Here is a 15,212-nt window from a genome sequence, read left to right on the forward strand (position 1 = left end):
AATTATAAAAAGTCTCAGTATCTAACCAAACCCTAACCTTCCATACACAGGTTACATCCATGCACCTCACGATGGTGTGTACTCACTAGGGGTTCAACTGGGCAAGGCGTCAATCATCTATGTAGCGACAAATGGCAACCCTGACAATAAGGTGTGTGTGTGTGTCTCTCTTTCTCTCTTTCACTCTTTCTCTCTCACTCACTCTCAATGCCCCTTAGTCTCCCTTTCTCCCTCCCTCCCTTACTCATATTTACTCTCACTCGCCCTATCCCTTATTCCACCTCCCTCAATCACAAACCTTCCCTCCCTCTCTCTCACTCATACTCTCCCTTCCTCCCTCCCTCTCTCTCCCTCACTCACTCTCTCTCTCTCTCGCCAGACAAACGTGGCTCACTGGCAGCATCTTTACCTGCAGAAGGACACACCTGCCTACATGGAGATCATCTTTAATTCTGAAGGTATGTTCGACCCCTTTAAGTAGTGTTCGAATCGTGTTAAGTGGTATTCGATCCCTTAAAGTAGTGTTCGGATCGTGTTAAGTGATGTTCGACCCCTTTAAGTAGTGTTCGAATCGTGTTAAGTGGTATTCGACCCCTTTAAATAGTGTTCGAATAGTGGTAAGTGGTATTTGACCCCTTTAAGTTGTGTTCGAATCGTGGTAAATGATACTTGTTTTCTATATTGTGTTCGGTACTTTGTATTTGATTTGAACCCTTTATAAAGCATGTTCGAATCGCTCTTAGACCTCGAAACACTATAACTTGAAACACTGAATCGAAACACTATAACTTGAGTCACTGACTCGAAACACTGTAACTTGAAACACTGAATCGAAACACTGAATCGAAACACTATAACTTAAAACACTGACTCGAAACACTGTAACTTGAAGCACTGAATCGAAACACTATAACTTGAAACACTGACTCGAAACACTGTCTAACTTTTGAGTAAGTCAGATATATGCTCAATAAATTAATAATTAAGTAATAGTAGTCTTAATAATAACAATAATAACAACAATAACAATAATAAACGAATATCAACACAGGTTAATAAGTTTAGATTTTACCAACACCTGTAAATTAACTCACCTGTAAATTAACTCACCTGTAAATTAACTCGCCTGTAAATTAACTCACCTGTAAATTAACTCACCTGTAAATTAACTCACCTGTAAATTAACTCACCTGTTGTGTTCTCACCTTCCCCTCAGAGAGCACTTTCTTCAGGCTGATGTTCAATGACTTCAATGCAAAGTTCACCAGCTCTCAATCATACATGGCATCCAACGAGAGGCAGCAGGTCAGGTTCAAGGCCGGTGTTAGGTGGGAGACGCAGAGGCTGACCTTGGAGGGCGAGCCAGGAAACGCTAAGCTCTTCCTTCAAGGGGTTACTTCAAGTCTCCTAAATGTTTCGGATCCTAATGAGGTATAGTGGTGGTAGTGTTAGTAGTGGTGCTAGTAGTAGTAGTAGTAGTAGTAGTAGTAGTAGTAGTTGTTGTTGAAATGGACAGAGAGTAAGACTATCAGGAATAAGTATTGATTATATCATTGTCTCTCTCTCTCTCTCTCTCTCTCTCTCTCTCACTGACCCCTATCATCTCCTCCTTCAGGTTAAACAAGCCCTCCTGAACATGACGGAGCAGCTGTGTGAGGTACTAGGGGACGGTCCCAAGTTCGGTCTTCAGGCAGGATATGAAGTATGGGAAACGAAACCTCCGGGTGACAACGGCAATTCCTTCAACGAGATAGAGCCTTTCTGCGGCAGGTGGGTGCTGGGGGACGATGGGGGAGTTTCTGCGGCAGGTGGGTGCTGGGGGACGATGGGGGAAGGGAGGTTCTGTGGCAACTATAAATCAGAATGGGTTCCAATCCTACTTCACTCTAGTCGTCTCAGATCCCAATTTAACCTAAGCATAAAGGATTTCGACTCACTAGCACTTAAACGAGTCATTCAGTTCACATATAGAGTCCCCACGCTTATAGATGACTCCCAAACATCTTATAAATATCCTAAACTTGATATAAAACAAAGTCCTGAATTACTAAAGGATGTTTTATGTATCCTACAGGGTGGTACAGGAGACCAGGAGGAACTCCCCACAACTTTACTACAATAATGACGTCTCTACGATGGTCGACGCTAACACATACAAATACGTAGGTCACTTTTGGTATCACTGAATACACCTCTGTTTACATTAGCCAACAGGTGTTTATTAAATCTGTGTAAATATCATCCAAGCAGGTGTTTTGATATTGTTTAATAAGAATCTATGACCAGGTATGACGTGAACACCTGTTTCTTGGCCCACAGGTGTGTCTAGCTCTCAGGGGGAACGTGGAGAGTATGATGTCGGTCAGGTTCTATTGGAAGGACAAGTGGAACCGGAATCGTGATGATACTATTTGGTTCAATCATAATATAACCTCTACACCCGTCACGTAAGTTATGGATACAGGTGTTGGTGGATTGACAGGCGTTGGTGGACTGACAGGTGTTGGTGGATTGACAGATGTTGATGGACTGACAGGTTGTTGTTGTTTCTTATAGGTGGACGTACAAGTGTCTAAGCCTACATGATGTGGTGGCCAACTCCTGGATGAAGGACCAACACATCAGCGGTCAAAGGCTGCTGGTGAAACACGTGTGGGCGCCTAAACCCAGCACCTCCCTTGATACTGTTTATGTCGACGAGTTCGCCCTTGTGGACCTGGATATTACTGGTAAGTTGTCTCTCCCTCTCTCTCTCTCTCTCTCTCTCTCTCTAACCAGCGTAAATTCACTCCCACACAGTGTTATAGATGCATTACTTGGTCCCCTCCCCCCTCTCTCTCTCTCTCTCTCACACACTGACCAGCAACACTTCACTCCCTCACAGTGGTACAAAGGCGCCCCTCAGCCCTCAAATCTCTGGGGATCCTGGTGACGGAGGTGGAAGCGGCTCCTGTAGAAGGTGTCAACAATTCTTACGACGTCAGCTTCATCACCTCTAACTGTGCCGGGGACTTCCCTCTCCTCGGCGTCTTTTCTGGCTCTGGTGAGTGACTCTACTGCCCTGGGTGGAAAGTGTCTCTGTTACTTTCTTATTATTAGTGGTTAGGTGGAAGGTGAATCACTGTCTAAGATGAAAAGTGACTGTGCTACTTTCTGATCGTACTCTCCTGGATGGAAAGTACTTGTGTTTACTTTCTAATAAACACCTACTCTCTCTCAATCACTTCCCTCTAAAATCGACACTGTTCCTTTTTTTTAATGTCAACAGTGAACACATCTTGGCTTACGGAACTGGCCATTACCGACAGTGCCAGCTTCGAGGTAGGGGTCGGGCAGGTGACAGTGAACAGGCAAGTTGTGGCCACTCACTCTGTAGGAGGGACTTGGGATCTTCTCATTCAGGGCAAGACTATAGCAGGTGAGTCCATCTTGTTCTCTCTTGGTTCATGTCATCGTGTTATTATTAGTTTATTATTCCCGTTTTTGCTCTTACTCTACCCTATAAAACTCTCTCACTTACATCTCTCACACACGCCCCTCTCACACGCCCCTCTCACACGCCCCTCTCACACGCCTCTCTTACACACACGTCCCTCACACACACATCTCTCACACACACGTCCCTCACACACACGTCCCTCTCACACGCCTCTCTCACACACGTCCCTCTTACGCCCCTCTCACACGCCTCCCACTCCTCTCTCCACCTCCTCCTTCTGCAGTACCAACGCTGTAACACACGACTCCACGACCCTCTTCTACAGGTATTTCATCGACGGTGGACGAACAGGAGTTAAGTACAAAGATCGAGACGGGGCTGGGTGGAGGCAGAGTCGCTGTCAGTAGCTCCGGCACCTGCTACAAGCGATCCTATCAGCTCGAATGGCTTGATGACCCCGGCATGAAGGACCTCGTCGAAGTGGAGGATACTGGACTGGTGTTTGATGGGTAGGTGTTAGTCTGAAGGGAGTTTTAAGGGGTGGGAAATGGGTTGTAAGGGGTATTGAGGGGTTAGTCTGAAGGGGGAGAAGGGTTAAGGGGTAGGAAAGGGGTGGGAAAAGGAATCAAATGGTGGGAAATGGGCGTCTAAAGGGGGATTTAAGGGGGTGGTATGTTTAATTTTCTATCAAGTGCTTATCAGCCTCTCCGTCTCTTGTCAGGGAAACATTGGAAGTGGAGATAAAGAGGACGGGCGAAGGTAAAATATGGCACGATACTCTCCATGTTGACTTCCTTACCACTTGGCGGGAGGAACCACAGGTAAGTCCATCTCTGATTGGTTGGTTGTACGAGAAGGTGATGACGTGGCATGTGATGATCGGCTGTGTTAAACGAGAGGGTGATGACGTAGCATGTATTGGTTGGTTGGTTGGACGAGAGGATGATGACGTGGCATGTGATGATTGGTTGGTTGTATAAGAGGGTGGTGACGTGGCATGTGATGATTGGTTGGTTGTACCTAACCCTCTGTGTTGTGGTCTGACAGGTTGTGGTGACAGTCAACAAGTACACGGCCGCCTGTCTCGGTGATTGTTCCCTCACCTATGATGATTCTCTCACCCCTACCATGTCTACTGTCTCTGGTAGTGTCGGTAAGTACCACTAGAGTACTTTCCTGTCTTATGTTTCTTGGTAAGTACCTCCCAGAGTACTTATTACAGGCGTTATGGGTCTCAAGGACAGGTGCTACAGGTGTTAAGGATCATAGATACAGTAATTAAAGGTGTTAAGGTACAGGTGTTACAGGTGCGTCTCCCGTCCACAGATGGGACAGGTGTTTACACCATCACGGTGACGGGCTCAGGTTTCACAAGTACCGTCACGAGCGACTACCGCGTCACACTGGGAGGCAACGAGTGTACCGTAACGACCGTGACGCCCACCCAGGTACGTCACTCCGCAACACACAACTTACGTACAGACAGACACGTGTTTGTTCTCATTGACAGACACACACAGGGGTACATAATGACTGTCTTTTGGGTTATACAGTTACAGGTATTCCTAATTACCACACCTCCCTCAGGTAACGTGTACCGTCAAGCTACACGCCGGGGAACACGACGTCACCTTAACTATGCAGCCCATAGGAGCGGCACTGACCTCCTCCCGAGCTGCCACCACCTACACCGTCCCCCTCACCGTCAGCGCCATCACCCCTACTACAGGAGGTACTGGTGGAGGCTATACTGTGGTGATCTCAGGTACAGGGTTCCCTTCATCGTCGACTAGTTCCTGGGACGGAGTGGTGATGCTGGGTGGAGCCGAATGTGTACCTGTAGGAGACGCTGACGGTGTATCTATCACCTGTTTGGTTTCAGCCGCGGTGAGTTGGTGTATGAATTGAGTTATGAATGGCTGACGATGTGTGTCTGACGTTCTGTGGCTGACGTTCTGTGGCTGACGTGTTGAATCTGACATACATAACTGACATGTGACTCCCCTCTTTATCCTCCTCCTTCTACTGCTACACCATCAGGAGGCGAGTGTGGTGGACGTGGTGGTAACGGTGGGGTCTCTCTCAGCCACTCTGTCGGGCTCCTTCACCTACGACGCCTCCCTCTCGGCTTCTCTCACCTCCGCCTCTCCCTCTGTTCTCTCGGTGACAGGTGAGTAATCATATGTACACAATCACCTCACACGTACACTTTCATGAACATGTATACATGACCCTCCCCGATATGTACACAGAAAACATACATTATTACCTAAGACATGTACACATTTTATTAACCTCATTAGCAAAGGTCAAAGGTCACTACTACTAAAAGATCAATTGGAGGTCACTATTTATTTATTAATTTCTTCACATATCTACGTATCCAGTTTATAACATTTATATATTAATTTTCTTTGTTTATCTACGCATATCGTTATTCATTTGTTTATTTACTCTTTTTTTTCATAGGAGGTCAAGAGTTGGTTATCTCAGGGTCATCTTTTGGATCTGACACTAATGGTTATGTTAAGGTGAGTTTATGAGTTAGCTAATTAGTTTTACCTTTATTTTACCTTGTTGACGTCTGTTCATTAATCCACCTCACCATCTATCTATCTGTTTATCCATATATCTATCTATCTGCCTATCCATATATCTATCTGTCTATCCATCTATCTATTCATTTATCTGCCTATTTATCTATCTATCTGTCTATCCATCTATCTACCTGTCTAAAATCCTCTCTCGTGTACAGGTCGGGTCATCAACATGTGAGGTGGTGTCGTGGGATGAGACGACCATCACCTGTACCTCTCCAACCCTGACACCTGGTCTCTACCCCGTCACCGTCTACACAGGTGCCCAGGGCTTCGCCAGGTAGGTCTTCCTTCCCTTACACCTGCTCCTAGGAAGACGTGCTGGTGTTTACATTGGTGCTCAGACATCTATGAGAACACGTGGGTTTGTTTATATTGGTGCTCAGATGTCTACGAGAACATGTGGGTTTGTTTACATTGGTGCTCAGACATCAATGGGAATACGTGGATTTACTTACAATGGTGAGGAGGCCTTGTTGGCAATATGTATCTTGTTTACAATGGTGATTAGATCTTAGTGAGAACCTATGCCTGTGTTTACAATGGAGTTGAGGGTTTCTTATGGTCGAAAGTCATATGAAGGAGAATTTAAGTACAGACGTTGACCTCTGACCTCTTTTGACCTTTCTTCCCTACAGTGGTGACGTATCGGTGACCTATACCCTGGTAATCACGGGGTCATCGGTACTCAAGGGGTCAGTCAACGGTGGTACCATTGTGGTCTTGAAGGGTCAGGGCTTTGGCACCAACTGTTCCTTATTAGAAGTTGACCTCGGGGATAGTGCCAAGTGTGAGGTCACGGACTGTTCTGATACAGAGGTCACTTGTGCCGTCCTCCTCACCCCAGTCAATCACGTCGTTACTAACATGGGCACCGATCCAAGTAAGTGGTGACTGTGATGACTGTAAGTGATGACTGTAAATGGTGATGACTGTAAATGGTGGTGACTGTAAGTGGTGATGAATATAAATGATGATGACTGTGAGTGGTGGTGGCTGAGTGGTGATGACTGTAGATAATAGTGACTGTAACTGTAACTAGTGATGACTGTTGTGATCATGACTGTCTTGATGATCAACTAAATAAACATCTCTCCCCTCAACACCTTCTGATCTTTAACTGGAACGAACGAACGAACACCCAGTAGCAATCCTCAGTAGTTCGTTCCGTGTACAAGTAAACGTCCCTCAGCGAATGACAGATGTGGCTTATATGTGAACACAAATCCTGGCGAACGATTCCTATGTGTGTGTGTGTGTATTTCTATAACCTATGTGTGTGTACCGTGACAGGCTATGGCGTTGGGTTCGCTTGGAGTCCCCGTTTAGTTGAGGCTCGTGAGGGGGACAGCATGACGTGGCAATGGAATAAGAAGGACGAGTTCTCCATTCTACGGCACAACATCTTCCAATCCGTCTCCTCGACCTCCTTCACCTACGACGGCTCCGGCTTCCACTCCGGCTCCCCAACTCCTGCAGGTTAGTAGTACCCAGAGGTCATTGGGGGGGTCACAGGAGGTTAAATGATATCACAGGGGGTCACGGGGAAGCTAAAAAAGGTTACAGAGGGTCACAGAAGGTTAAAATAGGTCACATGGGGGTCATACGATATCATAGGAGGTTACGGGAGGTCACAGGAAGAGTAAATGAGGTTACAGGGGTCACGGGAGGTCATAGTTGATGTTCTCACTTTCTGATGTGACAATACACCTGATTGGTCCACGTACGACACGAGGAAAGTTTCACAAGGGTTCTGCCGATGTGTGTGTTTGTATACCTCTTGTGTTTACAGGTGTGTGTGTGTGTGTGTGTGTGTGTGTGTGTGCGTATAGCTTGTGTCTACACCCTTGTTTATCACCAGTTTACATGTACTCTCGTCTCCTGCCCAGGTTCCATGACCGTGTACTTCCCTCACGAGGGCACCTACTACTACGCTGGTGACCCCGTGTCCGACAAACTGGTCATGAGTGGTCAGATCAACGTGGTGAAGCCCGAGAATCACATCTACAAGGTTACACTCACCCTCGGAGGCGTCGCGGCCGAGTTTAACCCCAGTGGTGATGGTGAGTTAGGGTGAAGTGGGTCAAGGTCTGTCTGTCTGTCTGTTTGTCTGTCTGTCTGCTTCTTTCTCTTGTGCAAGTGTGAAATATTTCGTGTCTCCTCCTTCTCTTCTTTTCCTCCTCTTCTTCCTTTATCCTTTCTTCTTTCCCTCCTTCTCCTCCTCATTTCCCCCCTTGTCTTCGTCCGTTCTCTTGTTCCTTCTCCTTCTCCTGTTCCTCGTTCTTCTTCTCTTCCTTCTACCATTCCTCCTCTTCCTTCCTCCTTCTTCCCCTCTCCTCTACATGATCACTCACTCATCACCCTAACACCTGTGCCTCCCCGATACAGGTGTGGTCGTCACAGTGAACGGATGCGTCCCAATCCTGCTTGAGCCTCTGAACGGCTGTACCTCTACGGCGCCTTCACCACCCGACGCAGAACACCTGTACTTCGTCAGCGACACCTGTTTCACACCTGTTGTTACCCGACTTACTGCCAGCGGTACCGAGAGTGTTGTCGGGGTTAGGTAAGATAGAGTGTTGTTTTGGTTGTGTAGCTCACCTGAAGTTTAGACACTTCAGTTTATTTCACCTGACCAAAATGAAAAATTCCTAAACTATGAAACTATGAATAAAATTAACTCCCTTCTTTCCTTCCTTCCTTCCTTCCTTCCTTCTTTCCTTCCTTCTTTCCTTCCTTCCTTCCCTCTCCACAGTGCCATACAGGTAAGGTCCGGGGTGACACTGACTATAGAAGGAGAAGGGTTCGGTGCCTCCCCCTGCCAGACTTTAGTAACAGTGGGTCCTGCCTCCTGCACCGTCAGCGCCTCCTCCAACGACTCCGTCACTTGTGTCCTCGACGACCTGCAGAACATCCTCTCTGTCCGCCCTTATCCCGTCCTGGTCACCGTGCTGAACAGGTGAGTGTCTGTCTGTCTGCCTGTCTACATGTCTGTCCGTTTACCTGTTTGATCAAATGAAATAATTCTACTAAACGGAAACGAAAGAAAAAATAATCTACCTTGAAAATAAAGCAATATTAACTTAACCCTTTGATAAGTAGCACTAAATAACACCTATCTTAAGTAACACTAAGTCACACCTCCTCAGGGGCAACTCTCTCACCAACATTGTCAACTTCAAGAGCGAAGGTCAGGTCACGGTGGTACCTGTGGTGACCTCATTTGAACCGACGGAGGGGTCAGTAGCTGGGGGAACTACCATCACTATTACCGGTATGTAACACCTGTACATTATAAACACGTCATACAGGTGTTAATGACAATAGATGTTGATAATTACAGGTGAAGAACAAGTAATTTCTTCTCTTCATTAACAGGTATTTTCTTATCTCACCTTTTACACAGGTACTGGTCTTAAGGGCTATAATGGGGTGGCATCAGTGAGGTTGGGTGCCGTAGAGTGCCAGGTGACCAGCATCAGTGCCACAACCATCACCTGTACTACCATCCCTACTGCTGCCTCTACCGTCCCCCTCTCCGTCTACGTTTCAGGGGTAGGATATCTTTACTTCCTGGCTCTTGGGATCCTTATAAGAAGAATTGGGAGATCCTTGAGTATCCTATATGAGGTCTAGGGAGGTTTTAGAGCCTTATGGGGATTTAGAACCCCCCAGGATCCTTTAGTTGAGGACAGGAAAAGTATAGTCCTACGTAGGATCTAGACAGCCTTGGAGTCCTACTAGAGGGTTAAGTGAATGTCAAAGTCTTGCAGAGGGGAGACTTACATACATGCAAAAATAGGTAGAGATAACGAAACAAATAGACAGTAAGGCGATAGACAGAGAGACAGAGGTAACAAGACAGTTGGCTGTAACAAAGGTCTTCCCTCCTACAGGTAGAGGCAGTGAGCGACGTGTCAGACTCCACCTTCAGCTTCACCGAGGCAGCCACACCCACCGTGAGCGGGGTGAGTGTCTCAGGTGACTCCATTACCATCACCGGGTTGAAGTTTGGCACTGACGACGCCAAGGTCACTGTCACTCTCAACCCCGTGGCTGGAAGACGAAGGAGAAGTATGGAGGAAGAGGTGGAGGAGGAGGAGGAGGAGGAGGAGGAGGATGTGCCTAGAGAGGAGGACGTGTTGATTGACGACGAGGTGGGTGTTTACGACGAGGACGCAGAAGAAACCCGCAGCTCCTACCGTCCTAAGGTCCAGTCTCACCTCTTCGACAAGATGGACGCCAACTCGGCCTTCTGGGGTCACTTCACAAAGACCTCCGGGAGGACGTTCACCGAGACCAAGAAGCTGGGAGCCTGGCGTGTTGGCGGCACCAACCGTGCCACGCTAGACTCTCCTGACGACCACCTGGCACGAGTAACTCGAGTAAAGCGACAGGCGGACCCACTTCCCTCCTATGACTGCTCACCCACCTCCGTCACCGACACTACCATCATCTGCGACGCCCCTGGCATCCCTGCAGGCAATTATGACATCACCGTCGCCATAGAGGGTCTTGGCGACGCTTCTGTTGACTCTGCTGCATCTCAGGTCACCGTGGCCCCCGAAGTGACCTCCCTGACTCCGGCCGAGGGCAGTGTCCACGGCGGCGCCCTTCTGACCATCGCAGGCACAGGCTTCAACCCCGGGGAGGTGAGCGTGACTCTGGACGGTGCTGTGTGTCACCTGGAGACAGAGACGACCACCTCTCTCACCTGCCGCACCTCCGCCCACACCGCCGGCACCGTGTCCGTCACCATCACCTCCGGCACCGCCTCCGTCAGTCCTCCCCCGACCTTCACCTACGACGACACCAAGACGCCCGGTCTTACCTCCATCACGTGAGTCTTGGCCATCTGTGTTGACAATGTCTGTTGATTCCTGGTGACTTATTGAGGCATAACACAGCCTGCTCTCTCTCTCTCTCACCACCATCCCTCTCTCCTCACAGACCCTCCACGGGCGTGACCCCAGGGACGACTTTGACCTTAGAGGGCGCTAACCTCCAGCCCTCTGGCACTACCCCCGAGGTCCTGGTGGATGGCACTTCCTGCACCGTCATCACTGCCTCCCTTACAGCTGTCACTTGCACCGTAAGTACACACTGAATACTTCTCCCTTGGTTGTGTGTGTGTGATAGATAGATAGAGAGATTATATTTGTTCATTACCTTCTGAATACTTTGTTTTATTGATAGAAGAGCATTATAACATCTCTCTTTCTCTCTCTCTCTCTCCTCCAGACCCCTGACCTAGTGGGAGGGTCACACGGGGTCATCGTCAGGGACTCTACTTATGGTGACTCAAACGAGGTCACTGTCTCCTACGTCTTCAGTGCGACCTCCGTGACCCCCAGCACAGGTCAGTGTATGTATGTATGTTTGTATGTATGTATGTATGTATGTATGTGTGTATGTATGACCTTATTGACCTGTCTCTCACCCACAGGAAGTTTCGGTGGGTCAGAGGTCACAGTGACTGGGGAAGGATTTGACCCCTCAGGAGGCTCTAGAGTGACCTTCTGTGGTGAACTTTGTGACCCCGTTAACTTCAACTCCTCTACCACCCTCGTGTGCGTTGCCCCCGCTATAGTGGATGGTAAGTTGACTCTCAGTTGATCAGTTAGCTCTTAGATAGAATTCAGTTGAGAGTTGTTGATAGAATCTTAAATTGGTAGTTCAGGTTTGTGGACAGTCAATTCTCACAGATATTTTTAGTAACAGTCAGTTCTTATATCTAGATACAGTCATACAGTCTGTCGTCAGTTAACACCTCTTGACAGTCCTATTGGAGATCCTCAAACACTAACACTCTACAGTCATCAACTCATTCCACCACATAATTCCTCTATCCTACCACGTGTCTTTGTTTATTTACATGTGTGACGTCATTGCTGTCTCAACTCCCCTCCCCTACAGGTGTTCGATTCCGTTAATGTTGTATTTAGCTTCGTTGACACACGGACTAACTCTCTCCTCCTCCACCAGATGGCAGCGGCACCAAGACCTGCGACATTGTGGTAACTAATCCCGACGGTTCGACCAACACCCTCACAAACAGTTTCACCTACGACGCCTCCCTCACCCCCGTCGTCACTGCCATCTCCCCCGTTAGAGGTGGTACTGCAGGTGGCACTCTCCTCACTATCACTGGCACTGGCTTTGCGTAAGTTCCAATATAATCGTCTGGGTGGAAGTATCGTTAGGAGTCACTGTCTTATTCTGAACCTCTGCTTGGAACCTTTATATTGAACCTTTCTCGAACAATTGATCCGAAACATTCCTCAGGATTGTATTGGAGAGAGGGAGATAGAGGAGGGGCAAGAAGAGACAAGGGGAAGAGGAGAGAAAGAGAGGGTAGCTTAAGTAGGAAGAGAGAGAGAGAGAGACGTCAACAATAGACCCATATTTACCTTTGGTGTTGTGGTGGTTTGGACAGAGCCAGCGGCAACAAGGTGACCATCGGAGGGTCGGAGTGTGTGGTGAATACAGAGACTACCTCACAGATTACCTGCACGACGGAGGCCCACCAGGGACCCGGGTACTTCCCTGTCCTCGTCGACGTCCCCTCCAACGGCCTCTCTACTAGCACGGTCAGTTGTTTGTTTTGTGTTTTGATATATTTAACAACTGGCAAGACTCGAGTAGATTCCCTGATCACTGCCACATAGGACAGAGGTTCATACACAATAGGACTCCTGAATCCATGTAGGAGTTAGGTAGTCCTCTTCTCCCTCTTCCTTACTCTCACATCTCATCCCCAGGGCAACGATGGCACCTTCTTCTACATTGACCGCTGGAGCTCAATCTATACGTGGGGAGGAGGACCAGTGCCATCTGAGGGCCAGCTGGTGGTCATTGAGGAGGGCCAGACCATCCTAATGGACCAGTCTACCGAGGTTCTTAAGATGTTGCTGATCAAGGGTGAGGGTTATATTTCTTAAATAAGTCCTAATGTAACCTAACCTGGCTTAATTTAACCTAACTTGACATGGATTAACCTAAACTAACCTCCTCCGTCATCGCCTTCAGGAGGACACGTGGTATTCGACCAAGAGGCCCAGAGCGAGATCACACTGAAGGCTGAGTACATCCTGATCGTGGAGGGCGGCTCTCTCAACGTGGGCTCCGAGGACGACCCTTACCTAGGCCAGGCTACCATAGAGCTCCACGGCAACACCAAGTCCACCGAACTACCTCACTACGGTGCTAAGGTCAGGGAGGAGTCTTTTACCTACCGTCTGGGTCGATGGTGACTAGGACCTTCTGTAAGTCGTCTAAGATTCTATCTACTGTCTAAGGTCAATAGAAGTCCTTTCCTTACCGTCTAAAAGGAGATGATCAGGAGAGGAACTTTTATTGGCAGTCTATAGAAGTGTCTGAGGGTCATTTACCATTTTCTTTTCCACTGAACACTCTGGTGGGTGTAGAAAGGCAGCCATGACAGCATCCTATGAAGGGTAACATAACCAACATGTGACCCGGCCATATTTAAGGTATGAGAGACGTAAGCTGTGTGGCTGGTGAGGAGGACTTGAGAGATCTGAGAGTTATAGGAGAGAAGAGGAATGAAGGAAGTAAATAGTGATAAAGTACGACAGGAACTATACCATGGGGGGGGAGGGTGGTTAGGAGGGGCTGGATATAATTGGTATATTTATTTTTTATGAACGTACTGACCGAGGTTCTTTTTCCTCAGGTTCTGGCAGTCCGTGAAGGAAGTCTAGAGCTCCACGGGGCTCCTGTACCTGTTACCTGGACACACCTGGCCTCCGAGGCATCACCTGGAGACACTTCCATCACCCTCAAACAACCGGTCACCTGGAAGGCTGGAGACCAGATTGTCATAGCCACTACTGAGAGGAGGTGAGGAGGGGATGAAGGGGGGAGGGAGGAGGGGAGCTGGCAAGAGGAGTTCAAGGGGTCGGTTGTCTCATAGTATTGCTGTTATTTATAAAGTTCCATATTATACCTCAGGCTGGTCTTAATAAATTAATACTGACCCATCCTACCCGATCGTGCTGCTGCTGCTGCTGCTGCTTAGTGACATAATTCCTATTAACACAACTACTAGAAAATGGGACGAACTTACATAAACCTGACATTAACCTTCCGGAGTCACTGGTTATGTTGGTGTCACTGTTGGTCACCTGGTAACTGTTCCTCACTGTTACCTTTAAGTGACTAAATCAGTTTAGAGTCAGTTTAGAGTCGCTCACTGTCCTTCATGACTTGACGCTTTCAACAGATGCGAGAAAAAATAATTAGTGTTGACTTTTGGGTTAATAATAATGATAAAAGCCATTTTTTTTCTCATAACAACAACAACAATATTAACATCGTCTCTCCATCACTCAAAGATTCATGAAAAACGAGAATGAGGTACGAACCATTGACACCGTATCAGGGGACGGCCGTACCATCACCCTGACGGAGGCGCTGGAGTACGAACACATCTCCCGGGAGCAGACTCTTGGAGGACGTGTTGTGGAGACCCGTGCAGAGGTTGGTCTCCTCACCAGAAACATCAAGATCCGGGGAGCCATCAACTCAGACTTCACAGACACCATTGAACTATGTGATGAAAATTGGAACCCAGGTGAGTGTGTGTGAGGGACATAATATGTTTTACGATACATCTCATCATAGTAGACAATACAATGACTTGTTTCTGTTTGCTCTTGTCTACTTGCTTCAAATTCATCATCAATTTCATTCCTGATTACAGTTTTAAGGTTCCTTTTGACAGATCTAGAACGTATTAAACCCATCCACTGAACCCCGAACCCTCCAATCACTGAACCCCAAACCCTCCATCCACTGAACCCTGAACCATCCATCCACTAACATGTTGCTTCTTCGCCGCCTCCTTCAGGTCAGTTCCAGACACAATCTTGCTTCAACGGCAAATTTGGGGAGGAAATTGGGAGTGATCAGTTTGGGGCGGTGGTCATGATCTTCGGCAAGTACCCCAGCCAAGACCTCGTCAGCGGCCGTATTGAGTACGTCGAGGTCACCGAGGCGGGTCAGGTAAGGTCACGCAGGTCATATGTTCAGGTGTGAAGTCAATAGGAAGTCAAGTAAGGTTCATTAGCCAGTCAGATGGTGTAAGTTGATCGGATCAAATAAGACTGAGGTCATTTTCAACATGTCATAAGGATACATTATTCAAACACCTT

At 47.7% G+C, this 15,212-nt stretch overlaps 1 protein-coding gene across 1 annotated transcript in view; it reads left to right on the forward strand.

Moving 5' to 3' along the window:
* The window catches only part of LOC121860992 (fibrocystin-L-like), a 38,496-nt gene that overhangs the window by 5,594 nt on the left and 17,690 nt on the right, over positions 1 to 15,212 (forward strand). Inside the window, exons 11-45 of the mRNA XM_042358423.1 lie at positions 51 to 151; positions 380 to 458; positions 1,217 to 1,431; positions 1,616 to 1,770; positions 2,075 to 2,162; positions 2,320 to 2,447; positions 2,557 to 2,729; positions 2,885 to 3,043; positions 3,269 to 3,418; positions 3,765 to 3,948; positions 4,161 to 4,260; positions 4,487 to 4,592; positions 4,766 to 4,887; positions 5,027 to 5,326; positions 5,480 to 5,609; positions 5,909 to 5,970; positions 6,195 to 6,316; positions 6,675 to 6,919; positions 7,330 to 7,515; positions 7,926 to 8,099; positions 8,425 to 8,602; positions 8,792 to 8,995; positions 9,186 to 9,310; positions 9,443 to 9,591; positions 9,933 to 10,876; positions 10,987 to 11,128; positions 11,278 to 11,395; positions 11,483 to 11,632; positions 12,022 to 12,199; positions 12,473 to 12,626; positions 12,798 to 12,957; positions 13,066 to 13,247; positions 13,733 to 13,899; positions 14,394 to 14,632; positions 14,909 to 15,063. Coding sequence (XP_042214357.1) covers positions 51 to 151; positions 380 to 458; positions 1,217 to 1,431; positions 1,616 to 1,770; positions 2,075 to 2,162; positions 2,320 to 2,447; positions 2,557 to 2,729; positions 2,885 to 3,043; positions 3,269 to 3,418; positions 3,765 to 3,948; positions 4,161 to 4,260; positions 4,487 to 4,592; positions 4,766 to 4,887; positions 5,027 to 5,326; positions 5,480 to 5,609; positions 5,909 to 5,970; positions 6,195 to 6,316; positions 6,675 to 6,919; positions 7,330 to 7,515; positions 7,926 to 8,099; positions 8,425 to 8,602; positions 8,792 to 8,995; positions 9,186 to 9,310; positions 9,443 to 9,591; positions 9,933 to 10,876; positions 10,987 to 11,128; positions 11,278 to 11,395; positions 11,483 to 11,632; positions 12,022 to 12,199; positions 12,473 to 12,626; positions 12,798 to 12,957; positions 13,066 to 13,247; positions 13,733 to 13,899; positions 14,394 to 14,632; positions 14,909 to 15,063 — 6,224 coding nt within the window. The remainder of the gene's footprint in view (positions 1 to 50; positions 152 to 379; positions 459 to 1,216; positions 1,432 to 1,615; positions 1,771 to 2,074; positions 2,163 to 2,319; positions 2,448 to 2,556; positions 2,730 to 2,884; positions 3,044 to 3,268; positions 3,419 to 3,764; positions 3,949 to 4,160; positions 4,261 to 4,486; positions 4,593 to 4,765; positions 4,888 to 5,026; positions 5,327 to 5,479; positions 5,610 to 5,908; positions 5,971 to 6,194; positions 6,317 to 6,674; positions 6,920 to 7,329; positions 7,516 to 7,925; positions 8,100 to 8,424; positions 8,603 to 8,791; positions 8,996 to 9,185; positions 9,311 to 9,442; positions 9,592 to 9,932; positions 10,877 to 10,986; positions 11,129 to 11,277; positions 11,396 to 11,482; positions 11,633 to 12,021; positions 12,200 to 12,472; positions 12,627 to 12,797; positions 12,958 to 13,065; positions 13,248 to 13,732; positions 13,900 to 14,393; positions 14,633 to 14,908; positions 15,064 to 15,212) is intronic.

The sequence above is a fragment of the Homarus americanus genome, unplaced genomic scaffold (assembly GCF_018991925.1).
Source record: "Homarus americanus isolate GMGI-L3 unplaced genomic scaffold, GMGI_Hamer_2.0 scaffold52806, whole genome shotgun sequence".
NCBI lineage: Eukaryota > Metazoa > Arthropoda > Malacostraca > Decapoda > Nephropidae > Homarus > Homarus americanus.